The sequence below is a fragment of the Notothenia rossii genome, assembly GCF_949606895.1.
Source record: "Notothenia rossii genome assembly, chromosome: 10".
NCBI classification, from domain to species: Eukaryota; Metazoa; Chordata; class Actinopteri; order Perciformes; family Nototheniidae; genus Notothenia; species Notothenia rossii.
In genome coordinates this window covers 7,161,113-7,186,539 of record NC_136908.1, presented here as the reverse complement: position 1 = coordinate 7,186,539, position 25,427 = coordinate 7,161,113, and the positions used below count along the sequence as shown (strand labels likewise).

General features: G+C 38.8%; 3 protein-coding genes across 3 annotated transcripts; all 3 read right to left on the bottom strand.

Annotated features, from left to right (window-relative positions):
• Positions 1–1,273: 1,273 nt before the first annotated feature.
• LOC307023255 (plasma kallikrein-like) lies at positions 1,274–4,591 on the bottom strand. Its single transcript, XM_079656414.1, has 9 exons — positions 4,421–4,591; positions 4,185–4,341; positions 3,690–3,799; positions 3,432–3,594; positions 3,052–3,170; positions 2,829–2,961; positions 2,565–2,671; positions 1,649–1,808; positions 1,274–1,487 (listed from the first exon to the last, which is right to left on the bottom strand). Exons 1-9 carry the CDS (start codon positions 4,479–4,481, stop codon positions 1,385–1,387), a joined length of 1,113 nt encoding a protein of 370 aa, XP_079512540.1. The 5' UTR covers positions 4,482–4,591; the 3' UTR covers positions 1,274–1,384.
• An 843-nt stretch (positions 4,592–5,434) lies between these two features.
• Positions 5,435–8,506, bottom strand: LOC307021773 (glutathione S-transferase A-like). Its single transcript, XM_079654198.1, has 6 exons — positions 8,258–8,506; positions 8,065–8,130; positions 7,744–7,849; positions 6,840–6,958; positions 5,862–5,947; positions 5,435–5,730 (listed from the first exon to the last, which is right to left on the bottom strand). The coding sequence occupies exons 1-6, from the start codon at positions 8,423–8,425 to the stop codon at positions 5,601–5,603; spliced, it is 675 nt and encodes a 224-aa protein (XP_079510324.1). The 5' UTR covers positions 8,426–8,506; the 3' UTR covers positions 5,435–5,600.
• Positions 8,507–11,043: 2,537 nt separating this feature from the next.
• On the bottom strand, positions 11,044–15,159 carry LOC307021772 (glutathione S-transferase A-like). The gene is made up of 6 exons (XM_079654197.1): positions 14,883–15,159; positions 13,509–13,574; positions 13,267–13,372; positions 12,664–12,782; positions 12,483–12,571; positions 11,044–12,094 (listed from the first exon to the last, which is right to left on the bottom strand). Exons 1-6 carry the CDS (start codon positions 15,048–15,050, stop codon positions 11,962–11,964), a joined length of 681 nt encoding a protein of 226 aa, XP_079510323.1. The 5' UTR covers positions 15,051–15,159; the 3' UTR covers positions 11,044–11,961.
• Between the last annotated feature and the right edge of the window lie 10,268 nt (positions 15,160–25,427).

Sequence of the window (25,427 nt, the reverse complement as noted above, 5' to 3'; positions counted from 1 at the left end):
GACAAATGTAACATTTGTGATATTGGGCTATATAAATAAACATTGATTGATTGATTGATTGATTGATTGAGTGTGTACGTCCTATACGCCATAGCCCCGCCTCTCCTCCTGTAAATCTAAATCTCTCCGGTCAAAATGTTGCTTATTGTTTAGGTGTCCTTTGACACGCAGGCAGTCAGCCATACACGCGAGTAAAGTCAAATCGGACAGGAGAGAGAGATCAGAGATCAGATGGAGACAGCAGGAGAGGGGGGGGGGAAAGAGAGGTTCAGATTAAACCCCCGCGAGCGGCTATGCGCTCACTCACGAGAGAGACAGCCGTCTTGTTCGCTCGCGGGAGTGTCAGCTTCACTCGCTCGCGGAGTCTGTGTGCGCGCGCGTGAAAAGTTTCTGACACTTTGGGGCGGAGCCACTGGACTTTGATTGACAGCTGCCAGGAAACCTGGAGTTGCCAGGTTTGATAAATGCCTGAACTACCAAGAGCCGAGGAGTGACAGCAGCAATATCAGTTGAACAATACATTTTTGAGTGGGCTGTATCTGTCGAAAACTGCTAGCTACTGTCTGCTGTACGCACTTCCCTTACGAAATGAACTATAGTATTACTATAGTATACTGTAAGAGTTGTATAGTATCCGATAGTAAGTTTGTAGTGTTCTGTAGTATTTTTCACCAGCTATCGTATTACTAGTTTTTTCTGTAGTGCCATTTTATTGGCTAGTAGCCCTATAATATTTCAATAGTAATACTATGTATCTAGATCTTTTTAGTATTCCTATATTATTTTAAATAGTATAACTATAATATATAGTGTTTAGTTGTTTTTTGAACACACTATAGAACACTCCTAGTAATAGCATGATATTGTCATAGTGAATGCATATTATCTTCAAAGTAACCAAGCAACCTAAATTAATTTGTAATTAGTCTGTCCAATGACCTCGCTCCCTTTCATGTCATGTGATACCTTGCGTGACGAGCTACCGTTTCATCAACCTCAAAAGTTATAGGTACTGTAGCTAGAAGCAGCAAGTTTGGCAGCATTATAAACAATTGAATAGCTTGCATTTATAAAGTAGGCCTACAGCAAACCGAAGCACAAGAGCGGCACTCAAAAGAGAAAGGACAAGAGAAAACAAGGAGATGTAACGGCTAAACTGACGAAATTAGACAGTTTTCATTGTCATACATCTTCCTCAAAATCTCGATGAATTCTGTAAAGTGATTGTGTGATTAGTTCGCTTTTAGTTGAATAAAGCAGGCTGAAAGCAAACTGGTATTCTTTCTGTTTATTACTCTTGTTTTCACACAAAAATAATCCTCTGCAGTTTAGACAGAAATCAAACAGTGCTGCTTAAATCTACACGACGTGTGTGTGAAGCAGTCTACATACAGGACCTCAGCTGGAAGCCGGATGTAACCTTCTCAAGTTTGGTGATTTTAGGCGGAGCAGGCATGGTGATGGTACGCTTGAAATAGCAGCGACGCCTAGAACACACAATCAACACAATCTCAATTATTCACCATAAATGCAGCTGTAATCAAATTATAAAGTGTGTTACAATGAGGATTTAATGTTAAAAGATTACCTCAATTGTATTTTTTAAATACAAAACGTGTTTCTCTTTTGCATGCATACTATACTGTACCAGTGATCCCGGTAATTGGAGGCTTCATTGACGTAGGTGTAGAACTGGCAGAGAGGATCCTCAGTACATTTCCTCTGACAGGAGTCTGCATCGTCCATCAGCTCAAAACGGATATCAGAACTTCGGAGATCCACTCCTTCGTGAGCAACTTTAAGCCAATCTGTAAGCAGAGAGAACCAGAGAGAACTTCTACTGCAGGCTACACCACATAAATACATGCATTTTGATTAGTTTTTAGTCCCACAGAGGGAACTAATAAATGTATGCCAATACTGTATTCCTCTATTTCTTCAAACAGGGGTGCCTGTATGCAACACAATGACTATCTAACTAAATACATTTACTGAAGTACAATACATAAGTACTATTTATACATGATTGTACTTTACATGAGCATTTACATTTGATGTTACTAATATACATTTTGAAGACAAATATAGACTTTTTACATTTATTTAACACTCATAGTTACTTTTAGATATTGTGATACAGTATCACAATATCTCAAAGTAACTATGAGTTTTAAATAAATGTAAATGAGTATACTGGGTTGTTCTTATATATTAGCAGTGCTCCATATTATGTTCTAAGTATGTAACATAGGCTCCACATGCATATTTTGAGTGCAGTTTGCTGATAATCTGTACTTCTACTTTGAATTCTGGATTTTTGCTTGCAATAAGTATTTTCAGTCCATAGCATTTCTACTTTTACTTAAGAAAAGGATCCGAGTACTTTTTTCACCTCTGCTGAATATGCATAAGCACCACATTCAACCCCTGTTCAACGAATCTACATTTAACACTATCTACATTCAATTGTTTGAATGAGTCCATCATCAAACCAAAGCTATTGCAGATGTTGCACTGAAAGCTTTCCCTATCTGACAGTGTTAGCGTTGATCAGTGATACATACTCTCATCCAGCTGACAGAAGCGTTCAGGAAAACCAGTTGTGGATCCTTCTTTAGCTATTGTCTCCATTTTGTCTTTGTTGTTCTTCAGGTGACATTTAAATTCATTACTGCATGAAAGAAAGCAAATAAAACCCTTAATAAAATAAAATCATCACAGAGAGGTGAGTTAAGATACTTTCTAAAACAACACATTGGCTAGTAATAATAGACACTCTATGATACCTCATTGCATGTTCTTATGGATACATAGGAAAGGAGAGATACCTGTCGAAAGTGAAGAAGGTGCAGGATGGATGAGCAGAGCACAACGCCCGACAGTGATCAGGACTGACACCAGGAAGAGTCTTCAGGTTGCTTTGCGGGACGCTTATGGATCGAAAAAGCTTGCCCTCACATGCTGTAAGAAACACGAGTAACACATTCAAAAAATATGCTTAGAAACGTACAGGACGTTTACCTAATGGTTTTGATATGACTGCTTGTGTACCTGTGGTAGACTGTTGAGGCAGATGCACGTTTTGGGAGAATCCAGATACTACACCAGTCTGTTTTTCCACAATCGGAGGAACTGGTATTGACGGGCTATATTTAAGGTGGCACTTGAACCTAAAACAACACATGAAAAAACATATTTAGGGCATTGTAGAGAGCCTATCACATGTGGCCAACCTTCTGGTGCAAGAGCAACATCTTCACTCTGTTACCATCCTGGTATCATTATCACAAGATTGTGTATAAGAAGTGGACATAGTCAACTGGACGTCACCCACTGGTTTGTGGACTACAGTTTTTGAAGCCATAGCCTTTCTGGCCGTTTAAGAGCATGGCTAAAGGCACTTTTCTACAGCAGTGTTGATCCCGGTTTACCTGATAGTCTCTGATCCAAAGTCTTCATGTACAAAAGTAAAGAACTGACAGCCAGGGTCTTGGGTGCAGGCTCTCTGGCACTCCTCATGGTCCGCTGTGAACAAAGCAGTGTAGTCGGCCCCCAAGAAGTCCACATCGGGGTACACAATAGGCAGACAAGGCTCTGGCAGACAGAGACAGAGAGTAAATGAGTGTTATCACATATAGCTTATTAACTAATGCTCTTCATATTGGTTATAAACTGTTTTTTTAGCTTACGTAATTCTGGGGTGCAGGCTTTGAGAGAAAACCCAGAGGTGACGCCCTCTAATGGTTTCTGAACTGTAACATTTCCAGAAGCAGTGGTCTTTAAGTAGCAGTAGAAATGCCTGCAGAGATGATTGGGCCTTTTTACTTAAAACCTTTAAAAATCCAACAGACACCAATGATAGTCAAAATAACTAGTACCCACAAAACGTACCCAATTAGCAAATAGAGCCATTTTTAAAGACAATACCTATAATGTAGTCTATGAAAGAGCTAATATAATAATCTGCATGTTTGTTTTTTCATTTACATTGAGTTCAGGATTGAGATTAGAAAAAAAGCTTGAAATGGATACAAAAGTTGGGTTTGAATTATTGGTCCAATTTTCCAGTTCTAGTTTTCTGAGTTAAAAATGATTCTCACTGTTTTCTGAAAGAGAAGTCAAAATTCACAGGAAAATATAACTTACTAATGTATTTCTAATTACTTGGGTACTGCTTGCCATACCTCAAATCTCCTGTCCAGTCAGGGCGTACGAAGGTAAAGAAGAGACAGGAAGGGTGCTGGGTGCAAAGCTGCTGACAGTGGTCAACATCTGGAGAGTATTCAAATTTGATGTCCGTTCCTGGGAAATCCACATTCTCCAGAAGCTGTGTGTTACAAACTAAAGAAATGTACATGGTAAATATGCTCTGCCACACACGAATGGTCAAATTACAATATATATAATGTAGGGTAATTACCTTGACTTAAGGAGAGGCTGCAGAGAGACAGCAGACCAACCAAAATTAAATGTGTTTCCATCTTCTCAGTTTGGAAACCAATACAGATTCTTGAAGCACAACTGCAGTGAAACAGCTGTTTCTGCAACTGCAGTAATCATCCAAGTTGCAAATGAACTAAAAGGCTGTTCACGAACTATGAACCTTTAAATCTATTAGCCTTTTCAAAGTCCAGAATCACTTATGTAACACTGTTTACTTTTCCTCAGTTGACCTTTTCCTTATTTTTTTTTTACAATTTACCGTAATGTGATCACTGATGTTGCTGTTTTATAATTAGTATGCTTTTTTTTATTATGGCATGCAGAACCCTGCCACATGTTATGCTTAAGCAGCACGTTTTAAAATGTATTATGTTTGTTTCCATATAACTGCAGTTAAATAGTTCGTTTTGCAACTGTACAGGGATGCATTAGTGTAACATGTAACATTGCTGAGTTCACAATATGTAAATGTTTACTTTTGCTCAGTTGACCTAAAAAGATTAAAAAGGACTTTGAGCATAGCCAAAGACAAACTATGTTATTATTGGGTGCTTAACCCCGGACCCACATTTAAAACCGGTACTTTGACCTCAGTATATTGTTAAAGTGTTTCTAAAAACAAAACACCATTAAAGGTGATATGAGTCTATCAATGTTTTTAAATGAAAACATTGAAGGTTAATTATCTTTTTACAGTGTGTTGCCACCTTTGGGACATACAGGGAAAGACAGAACATCTGCAGGGTCAGGCAGCTAAATGCAAAGCCAAGTCAAAGGAGTGTAAAAGCAGCAGTTGTTTATTTGGGTTTAGCGCCATCTGCTGGCAAACCTTCAAACTTCCAGTGAGACACTAGATTTAATATGGTCAAATATCTTTGTGTAGAAACATACTATATAGCTCCCCGAGACACAGACTTCTGTAAAACATATTCCAGTCAAACATGGGCATCAAGTTGGCTCTGTGTAAACTGAATAATAAAAGCACAGAAACTTTCAACAATCAATTTTTTATTGTTTTTCGTTATAAGCACAACAGTATCCACAGTTTAAGTCAAGCACATTATGTAAAGGAATAACAACAGTAGGAGCAGTGCACATTTCCTAAAGATGCGGCAGCTAGATAAGTGCAAGGCAAGGAGTGGTGACAAATCTCAGTCTCAGATGTCTTTCAGGAGGTCCTGTCCTGGGCTCTCCAGCCAGGTCGGAGGCCAGGAGGTTTTGATGCTGGATCTGTCCTTCAGAGAGTTATAGTAAGCTGCCAATTTTGGGTAACGCTCTTCACAAAACCTAAAGAAGGAATACAAGATGGTGTTAACTTCAAATTACAGATGTTTTCTCTTTGTATGGTATACTTGGTTATCCATGCATTCATATTGTCAAGCAGTTTTAAGTCATTTTCAGTGATTTAATGCACATACCCAAAGCGGTAGAGATAAGCGATGCCTGGAAAAACCATCACATCCGCCAGTGAAAAGTTCTTTCCTGCCACAAAAGGGCCAGATGCCTAGAAAACAAATTTAAAAAAGGAGTTAGGGAAAGATTCATGTGCTGAAGGGCAGATCTGATACTGATACTCATGAAAGCTGCCAAAATGGGCTACCTATTTGATCCAATTACCCTTAGGCTACAATTCTCTATGCTATGAAGCTAACAACACACAGCTAGCCTGGCTCTATCCACAGGCACCTAAATGTAACAACCAGCATCTCTAAAGCTTACCTATTAGCATGTATAATCAGTAAAGTTATAGCAAGAAGATGTAGGGTTACTGGTGGGTGCTTGACTATTAATTCACTAGAAGCAGTGACTTCCTGGTTGCCTGTCTATTTAGTTATTTAATGGATTTTTGTTTACAGAATATTGAAACTACTCTAATGTCAAGATACTATGAAGCTGGAGCCAGCAGTCAGTTAGCTTAGCTTAACTGGAACCAGTGGGGAACAGCTAGCATGGCTGAACCACATATTCTTAGTTTTACAATTTGATCTGAATATATAATTTAAGTTAATTAACAATCATTAGAGGTGGAGGTAGTTGTTTATTTTACATTTGAACAGGAACAAGTTACCTTTTTCCCTGTGTGTTTACTCTTGTTGCTAAGCTAACCATTTGCTCCTGGTATTAGGATGGGTTAAAAGCAGAGAACACATTTCACTGTGTGTGCCGTGTGCTCTGCATGTGCCCATTAAAGAGGGTTTCATCCCTCTAATTCTCTCTCTCTGCTGTTGATGGTATGAATCCAGCTTCAAAATGTTGCTGCTGCTGCTCTAGCAACATTCCTTGCATTCAACATGTAATTTAGTTTGTTTTAACAAAGCTGAGCATGTGTAACTTCTCCTCTGCAGTTCTGTATCTTTTGTCATGTGCGTTTGAGTGTACAGCATGTATGTATTCACCTTCTGCATGTATCCCTCCCACAGCTTGATCTCAGCAGTCAGGGCCTCCTTGTTTCTCTTCAGAGCAGAGTCGTGTCTCTCTGCCTCCGGGACCTTCCAGTTGTAGTAGATAACGTCAGCTGAAAAATGTAAAAAACAGGCATTCAGTCGTGAGGGTGGCTCTCGGACGTATGAGCGATAACAATAATGTTTAAACAAACACTCATTGTGCAAACATCCACTCCCACATTGTAATGATTGTTTTTCCTGTCCCATGGCAGCTAAAGGTGGCGTAAGGACATGATTACGTAACATCAATTTCAAACTGTAAAAAAGTCGGAAATAAAGTTTGCAGCAGCCCACTTATACAGCACTATACTCACTAAACTGTATTTACAATGTATGCCCAACTTGATTGTAAATTATTAGGAGTGTAGCTTCCTTTATTTTTCACCCCTCCCCCAAAACGGAATGTCTCATGACTTGAGCTCTGCATGCAAGCCAGTCTGAAGTACATGTGATCCTTTGTAGGATTACTATTGTGACCTCTTGGCTCTTTTAAGGGGTGCACCACATACAATGAATGCATGATACAATGGCTACGTTTTGTGAATACACAGCTCATTAGTCAGGTCCTTTGGGTGTAGTTGAGCTCCCTCGGAGATTCAGTGAAGCCATGAAGTCTCAGAGGTCTGAAGGCCGCAGAGCACAGGGTTTGTTGCCAAGAGCAATCCAGCTCAAAGTCCCATAAGGCACCACTCTAACTACATCAGGTAAGTCATAAAGATATGACTGAGAAAGAGCAGTAGCAGCCTGGTTAGACATTAAACTAAGTCTAATTGGCTCAAAATGTAATGGCAATGTATTATTGTTATTATACATTTGCAGGGTCAACCGTCTGCTTTGCATGTCAGGATCAACATACCCATTTTCTGGCCGAGCGTGTTAGCCTCAAACATGCGCTGGTACATCATGGCCTTCTCAGCTGGGCACTCAGGGATCAGCTTGTTTCCCTGGGATTGGTACTGGCTCTGTTGTTGGAGACATTGAAAGAACGACCATTATGATCACAGCTGCAAGGAGCTCCGGTTTCTCTCCGTCTGGAGGAGTAAGGTGACTCTTTGTCTTTGAGGCATTGTTGAAAACTTCACAAGGGACCCTTCCTGCATGTTAACTCCTTGGTGTTATATGTCTTCATAAAAAATTAAGTAGGGGTGCAAGATGAACAATGGGACCAGTTGCTTACCTCCAGGTAAAAGCAGGCAGCGTAGGACTCATTTAGGACATGATCGTTGTGTTTGAAGGCAGGAAGCTGAGAGAAAAAGAGTGGAAAAAACACATTGTTATTAAAAAAAATAATACAGTGTGCATGCAAGAAAAAGAAGACTGACACTATAGGAGAACGTTCATTATCTCTCGGTAATGTTTAGTAAACGTACCTGTCCCCTAGGGTTCATTTCCATGACTTGGCTTGACTTGTGCTCCCCTTTCTCGAAGGAGAGCAGTTTCTGGTTGTATCCCTTCAGGTTCTTCTCCTCCAGGACGATCATCACCCTCCAGCAGGGGGGAGAGCCGGAGCCCCACAGCAGAGTCATTTCCTTGGCCATGGTTTAAGAGTGGACTGCAACACCTGATGCTGAAAGTGGAGGGAGAAGTTGTAACTTGTATGTGGAATGAGTGAGATGCATGCTTATATAACAAGCTCCACTCCTTTGCATCCATTGGTGGAGTTACGGCCCATCCCATTTTTGTGTTATCACCAAAGATCTGCGATTCAAGAAAGTTAAGATGGTTCACACCCTATCCAAGTATGTTAACCTGTTAGGTCAATACAACGTGATGTCATATTATAATATTGAATATTTCAGTAGCTGCATTAAACTAATGTAATGTGGATCATGCTTTAAGTTAATTGTATTCACAGGCATTAGTAAAGTCACATATGAGGAGGGGATACTTCTCTTGCTTGCCTGAATACTCTTTGATCCCAGTTTTGCAGACGTGACAATGACATGATGGAAAAAAAGGAAAGACAAACTTGAATAAAACACTGAAATAATAACAATAGATGTTGTGTACCTATAATAATAACACCTATAAACTCGAAATGTAATTTACAATAGCCATAGTCAGTGAACTTAGTATGTTCTAATAAAAAGTGATTGTACTAGCATTCTAACTAGCATTACTTAAAATAGTAAATAATAAATATAATCTTGGTTTATTGTTGTTGATTTATTCTTGCAGTGATTTACTTCTGTTCTACCCATAGTGCTCGTTTCATCATCCGGAAATTTGACTGTTGAAATCTCATGGTGACTCAGCACTTTTCACTCAGCCCTGCACCCAAAGAGGAAACCGGCTCGGGCACTTTATCTAATCTAAACAATGAAGTCGCTACTGGATGAAAACACAGCACCTGTTCAAATTAACCCTACATTTGAGTGTGATATCAAAAGAGAGCGCCCACTGTTCACATTTTCACATAATATGTAGATTGTTTGTGCCTCTTTCTCTGAGCCAGTCTTTGAACTCTAAACAGTGTGGACCTGCAAGTATCAACACATTGTTCATGACATGAGTCATATATTTAAACATTTGGAAATCACTATCTCCACCAGTTTGGTCTGAACATGGTCTGCATTCACAATTTAACTTTGCAAAGTAGCAAAAAAAAAATCCCTAACATCATGTGACCGCATCCGTTTCTCCATATTTCATGACGGCGTGTGTGTGACTTTGCACTGGTGACTTTCCAACTTTTCATATCGTCTCATCTTATAACATTCTTGACAATGGCATTTCTTCTTCAGTATGCAGGTTGTCTTTCTTGTGTGTGCATGTGTCAGCTCCTTCTCTTCATTTTGCTTTGCTAGCATGACGAACAGTTTCTTTAGAAAAAACACACCCAGAGTAATAATAAAGGGAATGGTGTTTACAATACAACAGTTTTATATTTGGTAATGCACAAAGGTTCTGCTTTACTTATAACTAGAACACTTTTAATATGCTGGCTTGTGTCCTGTGTACACATGCCATAGAGACGACTGATCACACTGTACAAAGGATAAATAAATGAGTGGTTGTAGTAGCCTCTCTACTGGGTAAGTGCACCGTGTTTTAGGTTTGGAAGGAGACATTTTTCAAATACAATAACCGCAAACACGTGAAGCCAGTCATTTGCTAAGCTATTTTGCCAATACATGTACAGTATGTATTCTTCTCATGGACATGAAAAACTAGGATAACAGCCTCGTGGTGGTAATGTTTGTTCCAAAGAGATTCCCTCAAGGCGTTCCTGATATTGCTTTCATGAGATTGGGATGAATGGTTCGACGACCACAGCTGACACGGAGGCATTATAGAGAAGATCAAACAGGTCCCAAGCAAATACCATCATGCACGGTGCAATACATGGAGAAGAGGTGCAGGAAGGCCAAGAGGAGAATGGAGACATAAAGAGGTGTCCGGGTGGTGGAGGACATGAGACTGGCGGCTGATTGGGATGTTTGGAGAGGATTGTGATGTCAGTGCCCAAACAGCCCTCGGCCTACGGGATTGACCTGACCTGAATTTAAGTCCGAAAATGTGTCCTCGTGCCGGATTTATTTTCTGTTGTAGGCTGAATATCAGCAATATTCATTATCAATGAAGAGTGGCAGTGTCTTTAGACTTTTAAAGGAAACTAGGATACTGATTCATGTGTTACTCTTTTCACTTTGGTTTCCAAACACTGATCCTACAATAGTGAATAAAGACTTCAGATCAGATAAATGTTTACACATATTACCAGAGTATTTCTTATGTTCTCACAACCAGAAGCATGCAGTGCATCATGTCGCAGAGGCAGCAGTTTGCTGGAGCCAGTAAAGTTATTTTATCAGTTTCAAATAAAATGACAAAGCTGATAACAGAGGGAGCTCTGATCCCCAGCTGCTGTTGCTGTGGTAGAGTTTTCAGGACCTGAACCAAAGTTTCTAAGCAAATAAAAACCACTCAACAAAGAAGAGGCACAGCTATGTTTTTTTTAAGGTGTGCACTTTACATAAGTGATATCCTTTGGATTGCATGCAAACGATTTAATATCTTGTATGCAAAGTCATGGTAACACAGCATTTCACTCTCCTTTGTTCAGAGCGTGGGCAATGAAATAAACTGGGTCATGGTTTTATAGACGCGGCCTAATTTATTTATTGATGTGTGAGATTAAATAACTATTCCAGACTTGACCTTGAACAGTGGTATTTATTGGGTTAATTCAATGTTCAGCAACAGTAAGGTTTAAACATTAATACATCATTACTCTTAGACATCACATCTCCAGCAGTCACATATTGGTTTTTATTTTTCCCAGTGGAATTCTAGAGCCAATATATGGGTTTAAATTGCATTGCATACAAACAGCATGCAAGACATGTTTTAGTGGAGGATATTTAGTGCAAAATTGGTAGAAACCCAATCAACCTAAAGAACTAGCTTCATAAGCAAAAATGCATTAAAGTACTCTTATAGTGGCGGGTAAAGGCATTAGTAAACTGATATTGATGTTAGTCAAACACACCTTCTAACTTGACAACAAACAACGCTAAATAATATCCAAATGATGAATGGTGAAGGACTTACATTTTTGAATTAATACTTCAAGGCCAAATGTTGCAATTTTTATCAATATCGGATCCTGTTTTACCTTAAATTCACAAACAAACATTATTTTTCTTGCATTGCATGGCTGATCCGAGTTGGATTACATTGAGCAAGCCCCTATTTATTTCAATTCATTCAACATTTTCCCTGATTTTAGATTTTGCGTTCATTGTGACGAGAGAATAAGTTAAATTCAAGAATTCAAGGTAGCACAGGGTGAGTAACTGATATACGAAAAATTGCTTATTATTTTAACATAGCCTGTGTTTACCAACTGATTTGTTGTCCAAGATTTAACAGAAACACAGCCTTTTAATTAAATGTAAAATCTAAATGAACAAAAAAAAATGTCTGCTCTTGGAACAATGATATATTTGGAACATACAAATCTTTTATCGTAACCTCAACACGGTTTCTTTTCTGAAAAATGAAAGGGCTGTCTTGCAATAAGCAAAAGCATCACAAGCAGACGTGACTGAGGTGACTGTGTGTGAGGGTCTCAGATGTCTTTCAGTGTGTCCTGTCCCTTGGGGTTCTCCAGCCAGTGAGGAGGCCAGCTGGCTTTGATGCTGGGGCGGTCCTTCAGCAGAGCGTAGTACTCTCCCAGTTTGGGGTAACGCTCAGCAGACAGCCTGCAGATCAGAAAGAAGGTAAAGTTGAAATCGAATGCTACCTCCGCTCCGCCTCCTAAACAAGGCCCGCCCCCCCACTGACACTTTACCTCAGCCACATCATAGACTCTATGCAACAATATTTTGTATTAGAGTTGATTTTTATTCCATATTGTATTCCTCTATTCCACTCCATTGCAATGTAGATACTGTTATATTTTACTATATATATATATATATATTTTTTTTTTTCTACCTGTGTTTTTACTTCTTGTTTTTATGCACCATGACACTAAGTCAAATTCCTCTAACGTGTAAACCTACCTGGGAATAAACCTGTTTCTGATTCTGATCACTTTTAGTGGTTTGTGCAACTTCTAGATAAATGCAACAGCGTTTTCCCACTTACCCAAACCGGAACAGAGTAGCAACAGTTGGAAAAACTGTCACATCAGCCAGAGAGAAGGAAGGTCCTGCCAGGTTAGAGGCCGAGCCCAGCTAGAAAGAGAGAGGTGACAGATAGCATGTTTCAACGAGACTATGCATGTTTTATTTTGCTTGTTGGTGTGTGTGTACTGTGCACACTCTACCTTCTGCAGGTAGCCCTCCCAGAGCTGGAGTTCAGCGGTCAGAGCTTCCTTGTTTCTCTTCAGAGCCGAGTCATGCCTCTCTTCTTCAGGGACAAACCAGGTGTAGTAGATAACTGCGTCTAGAAAAAAAGAAAAACACATACATATTAAAGGAAAAGAGCTTTTCTGGGTGTATGAGCTCATTTCCCTTGAGTATTGCAAAAAGTGTAGCATTTGCAAACACCAAAAATGTATTGTTTCAAAGATAAAGTTCTTATTGTCAATATATCCAATCGACATTATAGTTGTTGTTTTTTTAAGTTTGGTGGGCAAAAACATTTTTAACAAACTTTACTCAAATAAGTGTTAGAAGAAGAATTTGTGTCCATGGTTTAATACACATTTGTTGCAGGGAGTATTCTCAGCATGGAGAAGTACACGGGCCTCAAAATAAACTATGTGCCCATGTTCATCCTAACAATTAAACATCTTTTATTTGGATTTTCAGACAAAAAAAAAATAGGCTAGATAATACAATTAATCTTACTTTGCTAAATCTGCCAGAAACTATTATCGTTGCTTGTATTGAAAGGGTATTTAAAAGGGATTAAATGTGGGTCTTACTGAGTTTTTCGTAGAATGTGAGACCCTCAAACATGCGCTGGTACATCAGAGCTTGTTCTGCAGCGCCGTCTGGGATCAGTTCGGTTCCCTGAGACTTAAACTGACTCTGCCATTCAGAGAGAAAAGACACATCGTCGATGCCACACATCATAATGTTGGAATTAGTGTGTATTGCATGCTTTTGCTATTTGTATAATGTCCTCTTTAATTGATATTTTATAGTTGTGCACAGGCTCTCTCACCTCCAGGTAAAAACAAGCTGCATAGGATTCATTCACGTTGTTGTCTCCATGTTTGAAAGATGGAAGCTTTAAAAAACAAAACAGGTCATAATGTGAGCAAGACAAATGATTTCAGAGATGAAGATAGCCTAATCGTCATCCACCCTGTTTTAATGATACAGCCATAGGGAGCTAATTAAGACAACCTGCTGAGCTCTTGGGGAACAACTGCTGCATACGCTCAGGTTTTAACAAAACATGTTGGTTAGGTTAGCTGACTTTATTACAGTATGTGACCTGTTTTTAATGCAAGTGCCTTTGATCATGTCTTTTATTCATGTACCGTTCTTCAGTAAAATGTTGAGATCTCCACAACATTTATTTTGTAATAACTTTAATATATAAAAAATAATTAGCTGCACCTTTACCAGCCTTGATAACACTAATGCATCAATAATAATAATAATAAGAAGAAGAAGAAGAAGAAGAAGAAGAAGAAGAAGAAGAAGAAGAAGAAGAAGAAGAAGAAGAAGAAGAAGAAGATGTAATTTATATTATTCTGAAATGGACCATCTGTATGATGAGTATTTTTACTTTTGGTACTTTAATTATATTTTGATTATAATACTTTTGTACTGCTACTTCAGTAACGTTTTGATTGCAGGACTTACTGGGTTACTTGTAACATTATTTAGTATTCCTACACTCTGGTGCTTCTACTTTTACTCAAATAAAATATTTGAGAGTACTTAAGTTCTTCCACCTCAAATTACTGGTGATGAACTTGAGCTGCTTCTATTGAAGTGGCGTAGCTCAGAAGAACGGTTAACTCCAAACTACCTTCATTCAAAAAATCAATTAAGTCTTATCTTATTTTGCCGGTAAATAAATACCACATAAACAAATACTTAAGACTTCAAGTGACACATAAAGGCGTTATGATAATGTCGGCGTGCAGGTAGCAGACATATATCTGTTTTAGGTTGGTCTTTACTGCCCTCTATGGTCAAAGATGTGAAAGGCACTTAGTAGGCAAAATAAACCGTAACGTTACATTGATCCAGATACAAAAGCTTTTAGTACATTTAATATACGCCGAATTAAAAAGCACATCCTCACTATTGTTCTTAATCATTCAGTTGAGTTTCAGTAAGAATATATTGTTGCTGGTACATAGAAACACATTAAATAGGTATGTTTTTTTTAATGGAGTTTGGCTCTAGGTTGTCTATCAGGGATTAGGAAAATGGAGGAAGTGTAGCTAGCGTTTGCAATGGCTACAAGCGGTTACCGATAGTATGCGTTATTTTGGGAGAGGGAAAATAAAATAGGGTAGTATTGGTCTTAACTAATTGTATATTTTGCAGGTTACAATGGATTTAGGCTACTCCATACCTGTCCCCTGGCATTTATATCTAAAACTTCTTGGGACTTGTGCTCCATGTTCTCAAAGGAGAGCAGTTTGTGGTTGTATCCCTGCAGGTTCTTCTCCTCCAGAGCGATCATCACCCTCCAGCAGGGCGGAGAGCCGGAGCCCCACAGTAGGGTCATGTTCTCGGCCATGATGTCAGCTTTCAGTCCTTCTGTTGCTACTGAAGAGAGACCACCAGATAGATGCAAACAAAAAAACGGAATTTATGTTTTACTCTTTAGACAGTCTTCTTCTTTTATTTAAATGGCGAATCGCTTCCACTTGGAGCATATATCGCCACCTACTGTTTAGTTATTAAATGTTCATACTAAATCCTTGTCCTCAGACCAGTGCTTTTGAGGAATTTGAAGATCAGCTTGTTTGCTTCATTTCTTGATTTACTTTCAAATATTGCCTTGAAATCCATGTCCTTGATGTTGAGTTGTTCCAGTGCAGTTTTCAGAATGAATCTTTGTCTGTTATAATCCGGGCAGCTAAAAAATACATGATGTATTGTCTCTGGTTGTTGGCAACCATCACAATTGCCATTTGGATGTTTTCCAATCAGATGCAGTGATGAGTTTAGTCCAGAGTGTCCCAATTTTATCCTGCTGTTAATGCTCTGCTCTCTTCTACTACTCCCCCAAGTGCTTCCTGTTCCTACTTCCCTTTGTATCTGATATAAATGTCTTCCTTTGGTGTTACTGTCCCATAGTTTTTGCCATTGTTGCTTGATAAACACTTTTGTAAAAGATTTGACTTCTGCTCTACTGATGGGTAGCCTACCATAATATCAATCTGGTTTGCTTTCAAACCACATTTTGCCAGTTGATCCACTACTTCATTCCCTCTAATGCCCACATGCGCTGGAACCCACACAAATTGAACAACAATTCCCAGATGAACTAACCTAAACGTTCTTATCTCTTTAGACAGTTAATGGGGACTCAAGCTATAATATAAACTCACGTTGCCACCTGCTGGTGAGGAGGAGGTATTACAACATATAGATAGAGTTACAGAATGATACAGATACTTTTATACTTTTACTTCAGTAATGCAGGATGCAGGACAGTATTTTTTAGAAATATGACTACTTCTTCAACCACTGAAGATACTGTATCTGTGGAACGCTTGATTTTAAATATAGAGTGTTGAAAAGGTTAGCTCCGAATTAATGTTATTTATTGAGGTCCATGATGTGATGAAGATGTGAAGGAAGCCTTATCAGAGTGAGAAAGGGATGTCATTTTGGATGTTGCCCATATATGGTCATTTAGAATGTTGGCCATGGCCATTTAGAATGTTGGCCATGGCCATTTAGAATGTGCTTTGGAGTGTTGGCATTCTGGAATGCTGGAATGTTGGGACAGACTATAAGTTCCAGGCTGATCAGTCTCCCCTTAATGTGGATAGGGGAGGCCAAGGAGGGTAGGAGTGTGATCACTTTGAGAGGTTTTTTTAAATAAGATGAGGATTTTTAATTATGAAGGAAACTAACAGGTTTGATATGACAAAGCAGCGGCGTATTTGCAAGACAGTGCTACATTTGGGAGGGATTTAAATGACATGGGGAGTCTGATGACTTTCTTCCTTTTTGTTAACACTGTGAAATAGGCTTTTTCAGTTATGAGAAAACGATAGATTGTGAACATTTAGCCTGCAAATTTGCATCCACAAAGTAAGTATTAGAGAATAGGGTTTGTTTTCTTCTGTTTCTTTACCTATTCTCTACCAGGTAAGCCATTAAGAAAACAGGAAGTCCTATACGCATGTGACTTTGGGTCACATGCCGATGTGTCCTTGAGCAAGACACTAGCAAAAATCGCTCCCGTAGGCATGGCTACGGTATTGAAGTGTTTGTACATTAATATGTTTCAAATGTTCATCTCTACTCACAAAATGTGAGACCGGGAATTTATCATTTTCCGACGTTTACACAAAGTAAGTATTGGAGAATAGGGTTTGTTTTCTTCTGTTTCTTTACCTATTCTCTACCAGGTAAGGCATTAAGAAAACAGGAAGTCCTATGCGCATGTTACTTTGGGTCACATGCCGATGTGTCTTTGAGCAAGACACTTTAGCAATGTAATATATATATTTGAGTTTTCTTCTGTTTCTTTACCTATTCTCTGGCAGATAGTTCATTAAGAAATCATTGGCGGATGTTTCATTCTTGAGGTGTGACCATCTCTACTCACAAAATGTGAGACCAGGTATTTATCATGTTCCAACGTTTACACAAAGTAAGTATTGGAGAATAGGGTTTGTTTACTTCTGTTTCTTTACCTATTCTCTACCAGGTAAGGCATTAAGAAAACAGGAAGTCCTATACGCATGTGACCTTGGGTCACATGTCGATGTGTCCTTGAGCAAGACACTTTAGCACAAATTGCTCCCGTAGGCATGTCTACGGTATTGAAGTGTTTGTACATTAATATGTTTCAAATGTTCATCTCTACTCACAAAATGTGAGACCGGGTATTTATCATGTTCCGACGTTTACACAAAGTAAGTGTTGGAGAATAGGGTTTGTTTTCTTCTGTTTCTTTACCTATTCTCTACCAGGTAAGGCATTAAGAAAACAGGAAGTCCTATACGCATGTGACCTTGGGTCACATGTCGATGTGTCCTTGAGCAAGACACTTTAGCACAAATTGCTCCCGTAGGCATGTCTACGGTATTGAAGTGTTTGTACATTAATATGTTTCAAATGTTCATCTCTACTCACAAAATGTGAGACCGGGTATTTATCATGTTCCGACGTTTACACAAAGTAAGTGTTGGAGAATAGGGTTTGTTTTCTTCTGTTTCTTTACCTATTCTCTACCAGGTAAGGCATTAAGAAAACAGGAAGTCCTATGCGCATGTTACTTTGGGTTACATGTCGATGTGTCTTTGGGTTACATCGGCATGTGACTTTGGGTCACATGCCGATGTAACCCAAAGTAACATCCGCATAGGACTTTGGGTCACATGCCGATGTGTCCTTGAGCAAGACACTAGCAAAAATCGCTCCCGTAGGCATGGCTACGGTATTGAAGTGTTTGTACATTAATATGTTTCAAATGTTCATCTCTACTCACAAAATGTGAGACCGGGAATTTATCATTTTCCGACGTTTACACAAAGTAAGTATTGGAGAATAGGGTTTGTTTTCTTCTGTTTCTTTACCTATTCTCTACCAGGTAAGGCATTAAGAAAACAGGAAGTCCTATGCGCATGTTACTTTGGGTCACATGTCGATGTGTCCTTGAGCAAGACACTTTAGCACAAATTGCTCCCGTAGGCATGTCTACGGTATTGAAGTGTTTGTACATTAATATGTTTCAAATGTTCATCTCTACTCACAAAATGTGAGACCGGGTATTTATCATGTTCCGACGTTTACACAAAGTAAGTGTTGGAGAATAGGGTTTGTTTTCTTCTGTTTCTTTACCTATTCTCTACCAGGTAAGGCATTAAGAAAACAGGAAGTCCTATGCGCATGTTACTTTGGGTTACATGTCGATGTGTCTTTGGGTTACATCGGCATGTGACTTTGGGTCACATGCCGATGTAACCCAAAGTAACATCCGCATAGGACTTTGGGTCACATGCCGATGTGTCCTTGAGCAAGACACTAGCAAAAATCGCTCCCGTAGGCATGGCTACGGTATTGAAGTGTTTGTATATTAATATGCTTCAAATGTTCATCTCTACTCACAAAATGTGAGACCGGGAATTTATCATTTTCCGACGTTTACACAAAGTAAGTATTGGAGAATAGGGTTTGTTTCCTTCTGTTTCTTTACCTATTCTCTACCAGGTAAGGCATTAAGAAAACAAAAAGTCCTATACGCATGTTACTTTGGGTCACATCCGCATAGGACTTTGGGTCACATGTCGATGTGTCTTTGAGAAAGACACTTTAGCAATGTAATATATATTTTTTTTATTTTTCTTCTGTTTCTTTACCTATTCTCTGGCAGATAGTTCATTAAGAAAACAGAAATCATTGGCGGATGTTTCATTCTTGAGGTGTGACCATCTCTACTCACAAAATGTGAGACCGGGTATTTATCATGTTCCGACGTTTACACAAAGTAAGTATTGGAGAATAGGGTTTGTTTCCTTCTGTTTCTTTACCTATTCTCTACCAGGTAAGACATTAAGAAAACAGGAAGTCCTATACGCATGTTACTTTAGGTCACATGCCGATGTGTCCTTGAGCAAGGCACTTTAGCACAAATCGCTCCCGTAGGCATGTCTACGGTATTGAAGTGTTTGTACATTAATATGTTTCAAATGTTCATCTCTACTCACAAAATGTGAGACCAGGAATTAATTTTTTCCCACGTTTGCACAAAGTAAGTATTGGAGAATAGGGTTTGTTTCCTTCTGTTTCTTTACCTATTCTCTACCAGGTAAGGCATTAAGAAAACAGGAAGTCCTATACGCATGTTACTTTGGGTCACATCCGCATAGGACTTTGGGTCACATGTCGATGTGTCTTTGAGAAAGACACTTTAGCAATGTAATATATATTTTTTTTATTTTTCTTCTGTTTCTTTACCTATTCTCTGGCAGATAGTTCATTAAGAAAACAGAAATCATTGGCGGATGTTTCATTCTTGAGACGTGACCATCTCTACTCACAAAATGTGAGACCGGGTATTTATCATGTTCCGACGTTTACACAAAGTAAGTATTGGAGAATAGGGTTTGTTTTCTTCTGTTTCTTTACCTATTCTCTACCAGGTAAGACATTAAGAAAACAGGAAGTCCTATGCGCATGTTACTTTGGGTTACATGTCGATGTGTCTTTGGGTTACATCGGCATGTGACTTTGGGTCACATGCCGATGTGTCTTTGAGCAAGACACTTTAGCACAAATCGCTCCCGTAGGCATGTCTACGGTATTGAAGTGTTTGTACATTAATATGTTTCAAATGTTCATCTCTACTCACAAAATGTGAGACCGGGTATTTATCATGTTCCGACGTTTACACAAAGTAAGTGTTGGAGAATAGGGTTTGTTTTCTTCTGTTTCTTTACCTATTCTCTACCAGGTAAGGCATTAAGAAAACAGGAAGTCCTATACGCATGTTACTTTGGGTCACATGTCGATGTGTCTTTGAGCAAGACACTTTAGCAATGTAATATATATATTTGAGTTTTCTTCTGTTTCTTTACCTATTCTCTGGCAGATAGTTCATTAAGAAAACAGAAATCATTGGCGGATGTTTCATTCTTGAGGTGTGACCATCTCTACTCACAAAATGTGAGACCGGGTATTTATCATGTTCCGACGTTTACACAAAGTAAGTATTGGAGAATAGGGTTTGTTTCCTTCTGTTTCTTTACCTATTCTCTACCAGGTAAGGCATTAAGAAAACAGAAAGTCCTATACGCATGTTACTTTGGGTCACATGCCGATGTGTCCTTGAGCAAGACACTTTAGCACAAATCGCTCCCGTAGGCATGTCTACGGTATTGAAGTGTTTGTACATTAATATGTTTCAAATGTTCATCTCTACTCACAAAATGTGAGACCGGGAATTTATCATTTTCCGACGTTTACACAAAGTAAGTATTGGAGAATAGGGTTTGTTTTCTTCTGTTTCTTTACCTATTCTCTACCAGGTAAGGCATTAAGAAAACAGAAAGTCCTATACGCATGTTACTTTAGGTCACATGCCGATGTGTCCTTGAGCAAGGCACTTTAGCACAAATCGCTCCCGTAGGCATGTCTACGGTATTGAAGTGTTTGTACATTAATATGTTTCAAATGTTAATCTCTACTCACAAAATGTGAGACCAGGAATTAATTTTTTCCCACGTTTGCACAAAGTAAGTATTGGAGAATAGGGTTTGTTTCCTTCTGTTTCTTTACCTATTCTCTACCAGGTAAGGCATTAAGAAAACAGGAAGTCCTATACGCATGTTACTTTGGGTCACATCCGCATAGGACTTTGGGTCACATGTCGATGTGTCTTTGAGAAAGACACTTTAGCAATGTAATATATATTTTTTTTATTTTTCTTCTGTTTCTTTACCTATTCTCTGGCAGATAGTTCATTAAGAAAACAGAAATCATTGGCGGATGTTTCATTCTAGAGACGTGACCATCTCTACTCACAAAATGTGAGACCGGGTATTTATCATGTTCTGACGTTTACACAAAGTAAGTATTGGAGAATAGGGTTTGTTTACTTCTGTTTCTTTACCTATTCTCTACCAGGTAAGACATTAAGAAAACAGGAAGTCCTATGCGCATGTTACTTTGGGTTACATGTCGATGTGTCTTTGGGTTACATCGGCATGTGACTTTGGGTCACATGCCGATGTAACCCAAAGTAACATCCGCATAGGACTTTGGGTCACATGCCGATGTGTCCTTGAGCAAGACACTAGCAAAAATCGCTCCCGTAGGCATGGCTACGGTATTGAAGTGTTTGTATATTAATATGCTTCAAATGTTCATCTCTACTCACAAAATGTGAGACCGGGAATTTATCATTTTCCGACGTTTACACAAAGTAAGTGTTGGAGAATAGGGTTTGTTTTCTTCTGTTTCTTTACCTATTCTCTACCAGGTAAGGCATTAAGAAAACAGAAAGTCCTATACGCATGTTACTTTAGGTCACATGCCGATGTGTCCTTGAGCAAGGCACTTTAGCACAAATCGCTCCCGTAGGCATGTCTACGGTATTGAAGTGTTTGTATATTAATATGTTTCAAATGTTAATCTCTACTCACAAAATGTGAGACCAGGAATTAATTTTTTCCCACGTTTGCACAAAGTAAGTATTGGAGAATAGGGTTTGTTTCCTTCTGTTTCTTTACCTATTCTCTACCAGGTAAGGCATTAAGAAAACAGGAAGTCCTATACGCATGTTACTTTGGGTCACATCCGCATAGGACTTTGGGTCACATGTCGATGTGTCTTTGAGCAAGACACTTTAGCAATGTAATATATATATTTTTTATTTTTCTTCTGTTTCTTTACCTATTCTCTGGCAGATAGTTCATTAAGAAAACAGAAATCATTGGCGGATGTTTCATTCTTGAGACGTGACCATCTCTACTCACAAAATGTGAGACCGGGTATTTATCATGTTCTGACGTTTACACAAAGTAAGTATTGGAGAATAGGGTTTGTTTCCTTCTGTTTCTTTACCTATTCTTTACCAGGTAAGACATTAAGAAAACAGGAAGTCCTATACGCATGTTACTTTGGGTCACATGCGTATAGGACTTTGGGTCACATGACGATGTGTCTTTGAGCAAGACATTTTAGCACAAATCGCTCCCGTAGGCATGTCTACGGTATTGAAGTGTTTGTACATTAATATGTTTCAAATGTTCATCTCTACTCACAAAATGTGAGACCGGGTATTTATCATGTTCCGACGTTTACACAAAGTAAGTATTGGAGAATAGGGTTTGTTTTCTTCTGTTTCTTTACCTATTCTCTACCAGGTAAGGCATTAAGAAAACAGGAAGTCCTATACGCATGTTACTTTGGGTCACATGCGTATAGGACTTTGGGTCAAATGACGATCTGTCTTTGAGCAAGACACTTTAGCAATGTAATATATATATTTTAGTTTTCTTCTGTTTCTTTACCTATTCTCTGGCAGATAGTTCATTAAGAAAACAGAAATCATTGGCGGATGTTGCATTCTTGAGGTGTGACCATCTCTACTCACAAAATGTGAGACCGGGTATTTATCATGTTCCGAAGTTTACACAAAGTAAGTATTGGAGAATAGGGTTTGTTTTCTTCTGTTTCTTTACCTATTCTCTACCAGGTAAGACATTAAGAAAACAGGAAGTCCTATACGCATGTTACTTTGGGTCACATGCCGATGTGTCCTTGAGCAAGGCACTTTAGCACAAATCGCTCCCGTAGGCATGTCTACGGTATTGAAGTGTTTGTACACAGGGTTGGGAGGATTACTTTGTAAATGTAATCAGTTACTGATTACTGAATACATGGCTCTGAAAATAATCCGAATACAGTTACAGTTACGCGTCTTAAAAAAGTAACGTAATCAGATTACTTTTAGATTACTTTTGGATTACTTTCTTTTTCCATCACAGATGGTATGTTTTGGTGTACAGGAGACACAAAAAGCAAAAGGAAACTGAACGTGTTTTTACTGTTTTAATGGCTTATCAAGAGCACAACTGAAGGACATGAATTAAAATGTTGCACTCGGACTTCATTTTAAGGACATGACGGCCAGGGGTGTAGAGCTATATTTGTTTAAGCAGCGGATCAGCAAAACAGGAGACTCTGTGCACCAGTCTGCCTTGATCTATGAATTCATGTCCGTGACACTCACAGTATCTGGTGCCCACAGCTGTTTTATAGAAGGAAAACCTCCTTCACTTCATGAAATCTCTGCAGCACCAGGAGGCAGCGGAAGGGTTAACTCAGCCTCTGAGAAGACGAGCGCGCACCACCTTTCACGCACCGCCTTCGCTGTGTATACCTTCAGAATCATAAGGCTAAAGGGCGACCGCAGGCTGATGTGTTTTAACCACACACACCTCTACACACACACGACTTAAACACAGACTTTTGTTCCTCCATGTTTCGTTGTTATTGTTTCACTGAGCGGACCCGCCCCTTTTTTTTCAAACGCTCCCTTTTTTGGTCCATCTGCGGCGGTAAAAGTTTTTGTGCGCTGTGATGATTCGGCTGTACCTTTAATAATGAATATTAAATGTTGTGAGGAAATCTTTCCACCAATAATTCCAATAAGTAATCCAAAATGTATTCACTTCAGGTTTACGAAAGTAACTGTAATCAGATTACTCGTTTTTCAAATGTAACGCGAGCTGAATACAGTTACTTGATTTTTGTATTCTGATTACGTAACGCCCTTACATGTATTCCGTTACAACCCAACCCTGTTTGTACATAAATATGTTTCAAATGTCCATCTCTACTCACAAAATGTGAGAAAGGTGATTTATCATGTTCCGACGTTTACACAAAGTAAGTATTGGAGAATAGGGTTTGTTTCCTTCTGTTTCTTTACCTATTCTCTACCAGGTAAGACATTAAGAAAACAGAAAGTCCTATACGCATGTTACTTTGGGTCACATGCATATAGGACTTTGGGTCACATGCGTATAGGACTTTGGGTCACATGTCGATGTGTCTTTGAGCAAGACACTTTAGCAATGTAATATATATATTTGAGTTTTCTTCTGTTTCTTTACCTATTCTCTGGCAGATAGTTCATTAAGAAAACAGAAATCATTGGAGGATGTTGCATTCTTGAGACGTGACCATCTCTATTCACAAAATGTGAGACCGGGTATTTATCATGTTCCGACGTTTACACAAAGTAAGTATTGGAGAATAGGGTTTGTTTTCTTCTGTTTCTTTACCTATTCTCTACCAGGTAAGACATTAAGAAAACAGGAAGTCCTATATGCATGTTACTTTGGGTCACATGCATATAGGACTTTGGGTCACATGCATATAGGACTTTGGGTCACATGCTGATGTGTCTTTGGGTCACATGTCGATGTGTCCTTGAGCAAGACACTTTAGCAATGTAATATATATATTTTAGTTTTCTTCTGTTTCTTTACCTATTCTCTGGCAGATAGTTCATTAAGAAAACAGAAATCATTGGCGGATGTTTCATTCTTGAGGTGTGACCATCTCTACTCACAAAATGTGAGAAAGGTATTGAAGTGTTTGTACATTAATATGTTTCAAATGTTAATCTCTACTCACAAAATGTGAGACCGGGTATTTATCATGTTCCGACGTTTACACAAAGTAAGTATTGGAGAATAGGGTTTGTTTCCTTCTGTTTCTTTACCTATTCTCTACCAGGTAAGACATTAAGAAAACAGGAAGTCCTATACGCATGTTACTTTGGGTCACATGCATATAGGACTTTGGGTCACATGCATATAGGACTTTGGGTCACATGCATATAGGACTTTGGGTCACATGTCGATGTGTCTTTGAGCAAGGCACTTTAGCAATGTAATATATATTTTTGTTTTTCTTCTGTTTCTTTACCTATTCTCTGGCAGATAGTTCATTAAGAAAACAGAAATCCTTAGCGGATGTTGCATTCTTGAGACGTGACCATCTCTACTCACAAAATGTGAGACCGGGTATTTATCATGTTCCGACGTTTACACAAAGTAAGTATTGGAGAATAGGGTTTGTTTTCTTCTGTTTCTTTACCTATTCTCTACCAGGTAAGCCATTAAGAAAACAGGAAGTCCTATACGCATGTGACTTTGGGTCACATGCCGATGTGTCCTTGAGCAAGACACAAGCAAAAATCGCTCCCGTAGGCATGGCTACGGTATTGAAGTGTTTGTACATTAATATGTTTCAAATGTTCATCTCTACTCACAAAATGTGAGACCGGGAATTTATCATTTTCCGACGTTTACACAAAGTAAGTATTGGAGAATAGGGTTTGTTTTCTTCTGTTTCTTTACCTATTCTCTACCAGGTAAGGCATTAAGAAAACAGGAAGTCCTATGCGCATGTTACT

Bases quoted from the DNA above. Each gene is read 5' to 3' on its own strand.
- LOC307023255 (XM_079656414.1), bottom strand. From the start codon at position 4,481: ATGGAAACACATTTAATTTTGGTTGGTCTGCTGTCTCTCTGCAGCCTC. The intron at 4,342-4,420 runs GTAATTACCCTA...ACATTTCTTTAG, and splicing joins CAGCCTCTCCTTAAGTCAAG to TTTGTAACACACAGCTTCTG. The intron at 3,595-3,689 runs GTAAGCTAAAAA...TCTGTCTGCCAG, and splicing joins AGCCTGCACCCCAGAATTAC to AGCCTTGTCTGCCTATTGTG.
- LOC307021773 (XM_079654198.1), bottom strand. From the start codon at position 8,425: ATGGCCAAGGAAATGACTCTGCTGTGGGGCTCCGGCTCTCCCCCCTGC. The intron at 7,850-8,064 runs GTAAGCAACTGG...CTCCAACAACAG, and splicing joins CTGCCTGCTTTTACCTGGAG to AGCCAGTACCAATCCCAGGG. The intron at 5,948-6,839 runs GTGAATACATAC...TTTGTTTTCTAG, and splicing joins GGGAGGGATACATGCAGAAG to GCATCTGGCCCTTTTGTGGC.
- LOC307021772 (XM_079654197.1), bottom strand. From the start codon at position 15,050: ATGGCCGAGAACATGACCCTACTGTGGGGCTCCGGCTCTCCGCCCTGC. The intron at 13,373-13,508 runs GTGAGAGAGCCT...TCTGAATGGCAG, and splicing joins CAGCTTGTTTTTACCTGGAG to AGTCAGTTTAAGTCTCAGGG. The intron at 12,095-12,482 runs GTAAGTGGGAAA...TCTGATCTGCAG, and splicing joins GCTACTCTGTTCCGGTTTGG to GCTGTCTGCTGAGCGTTACC.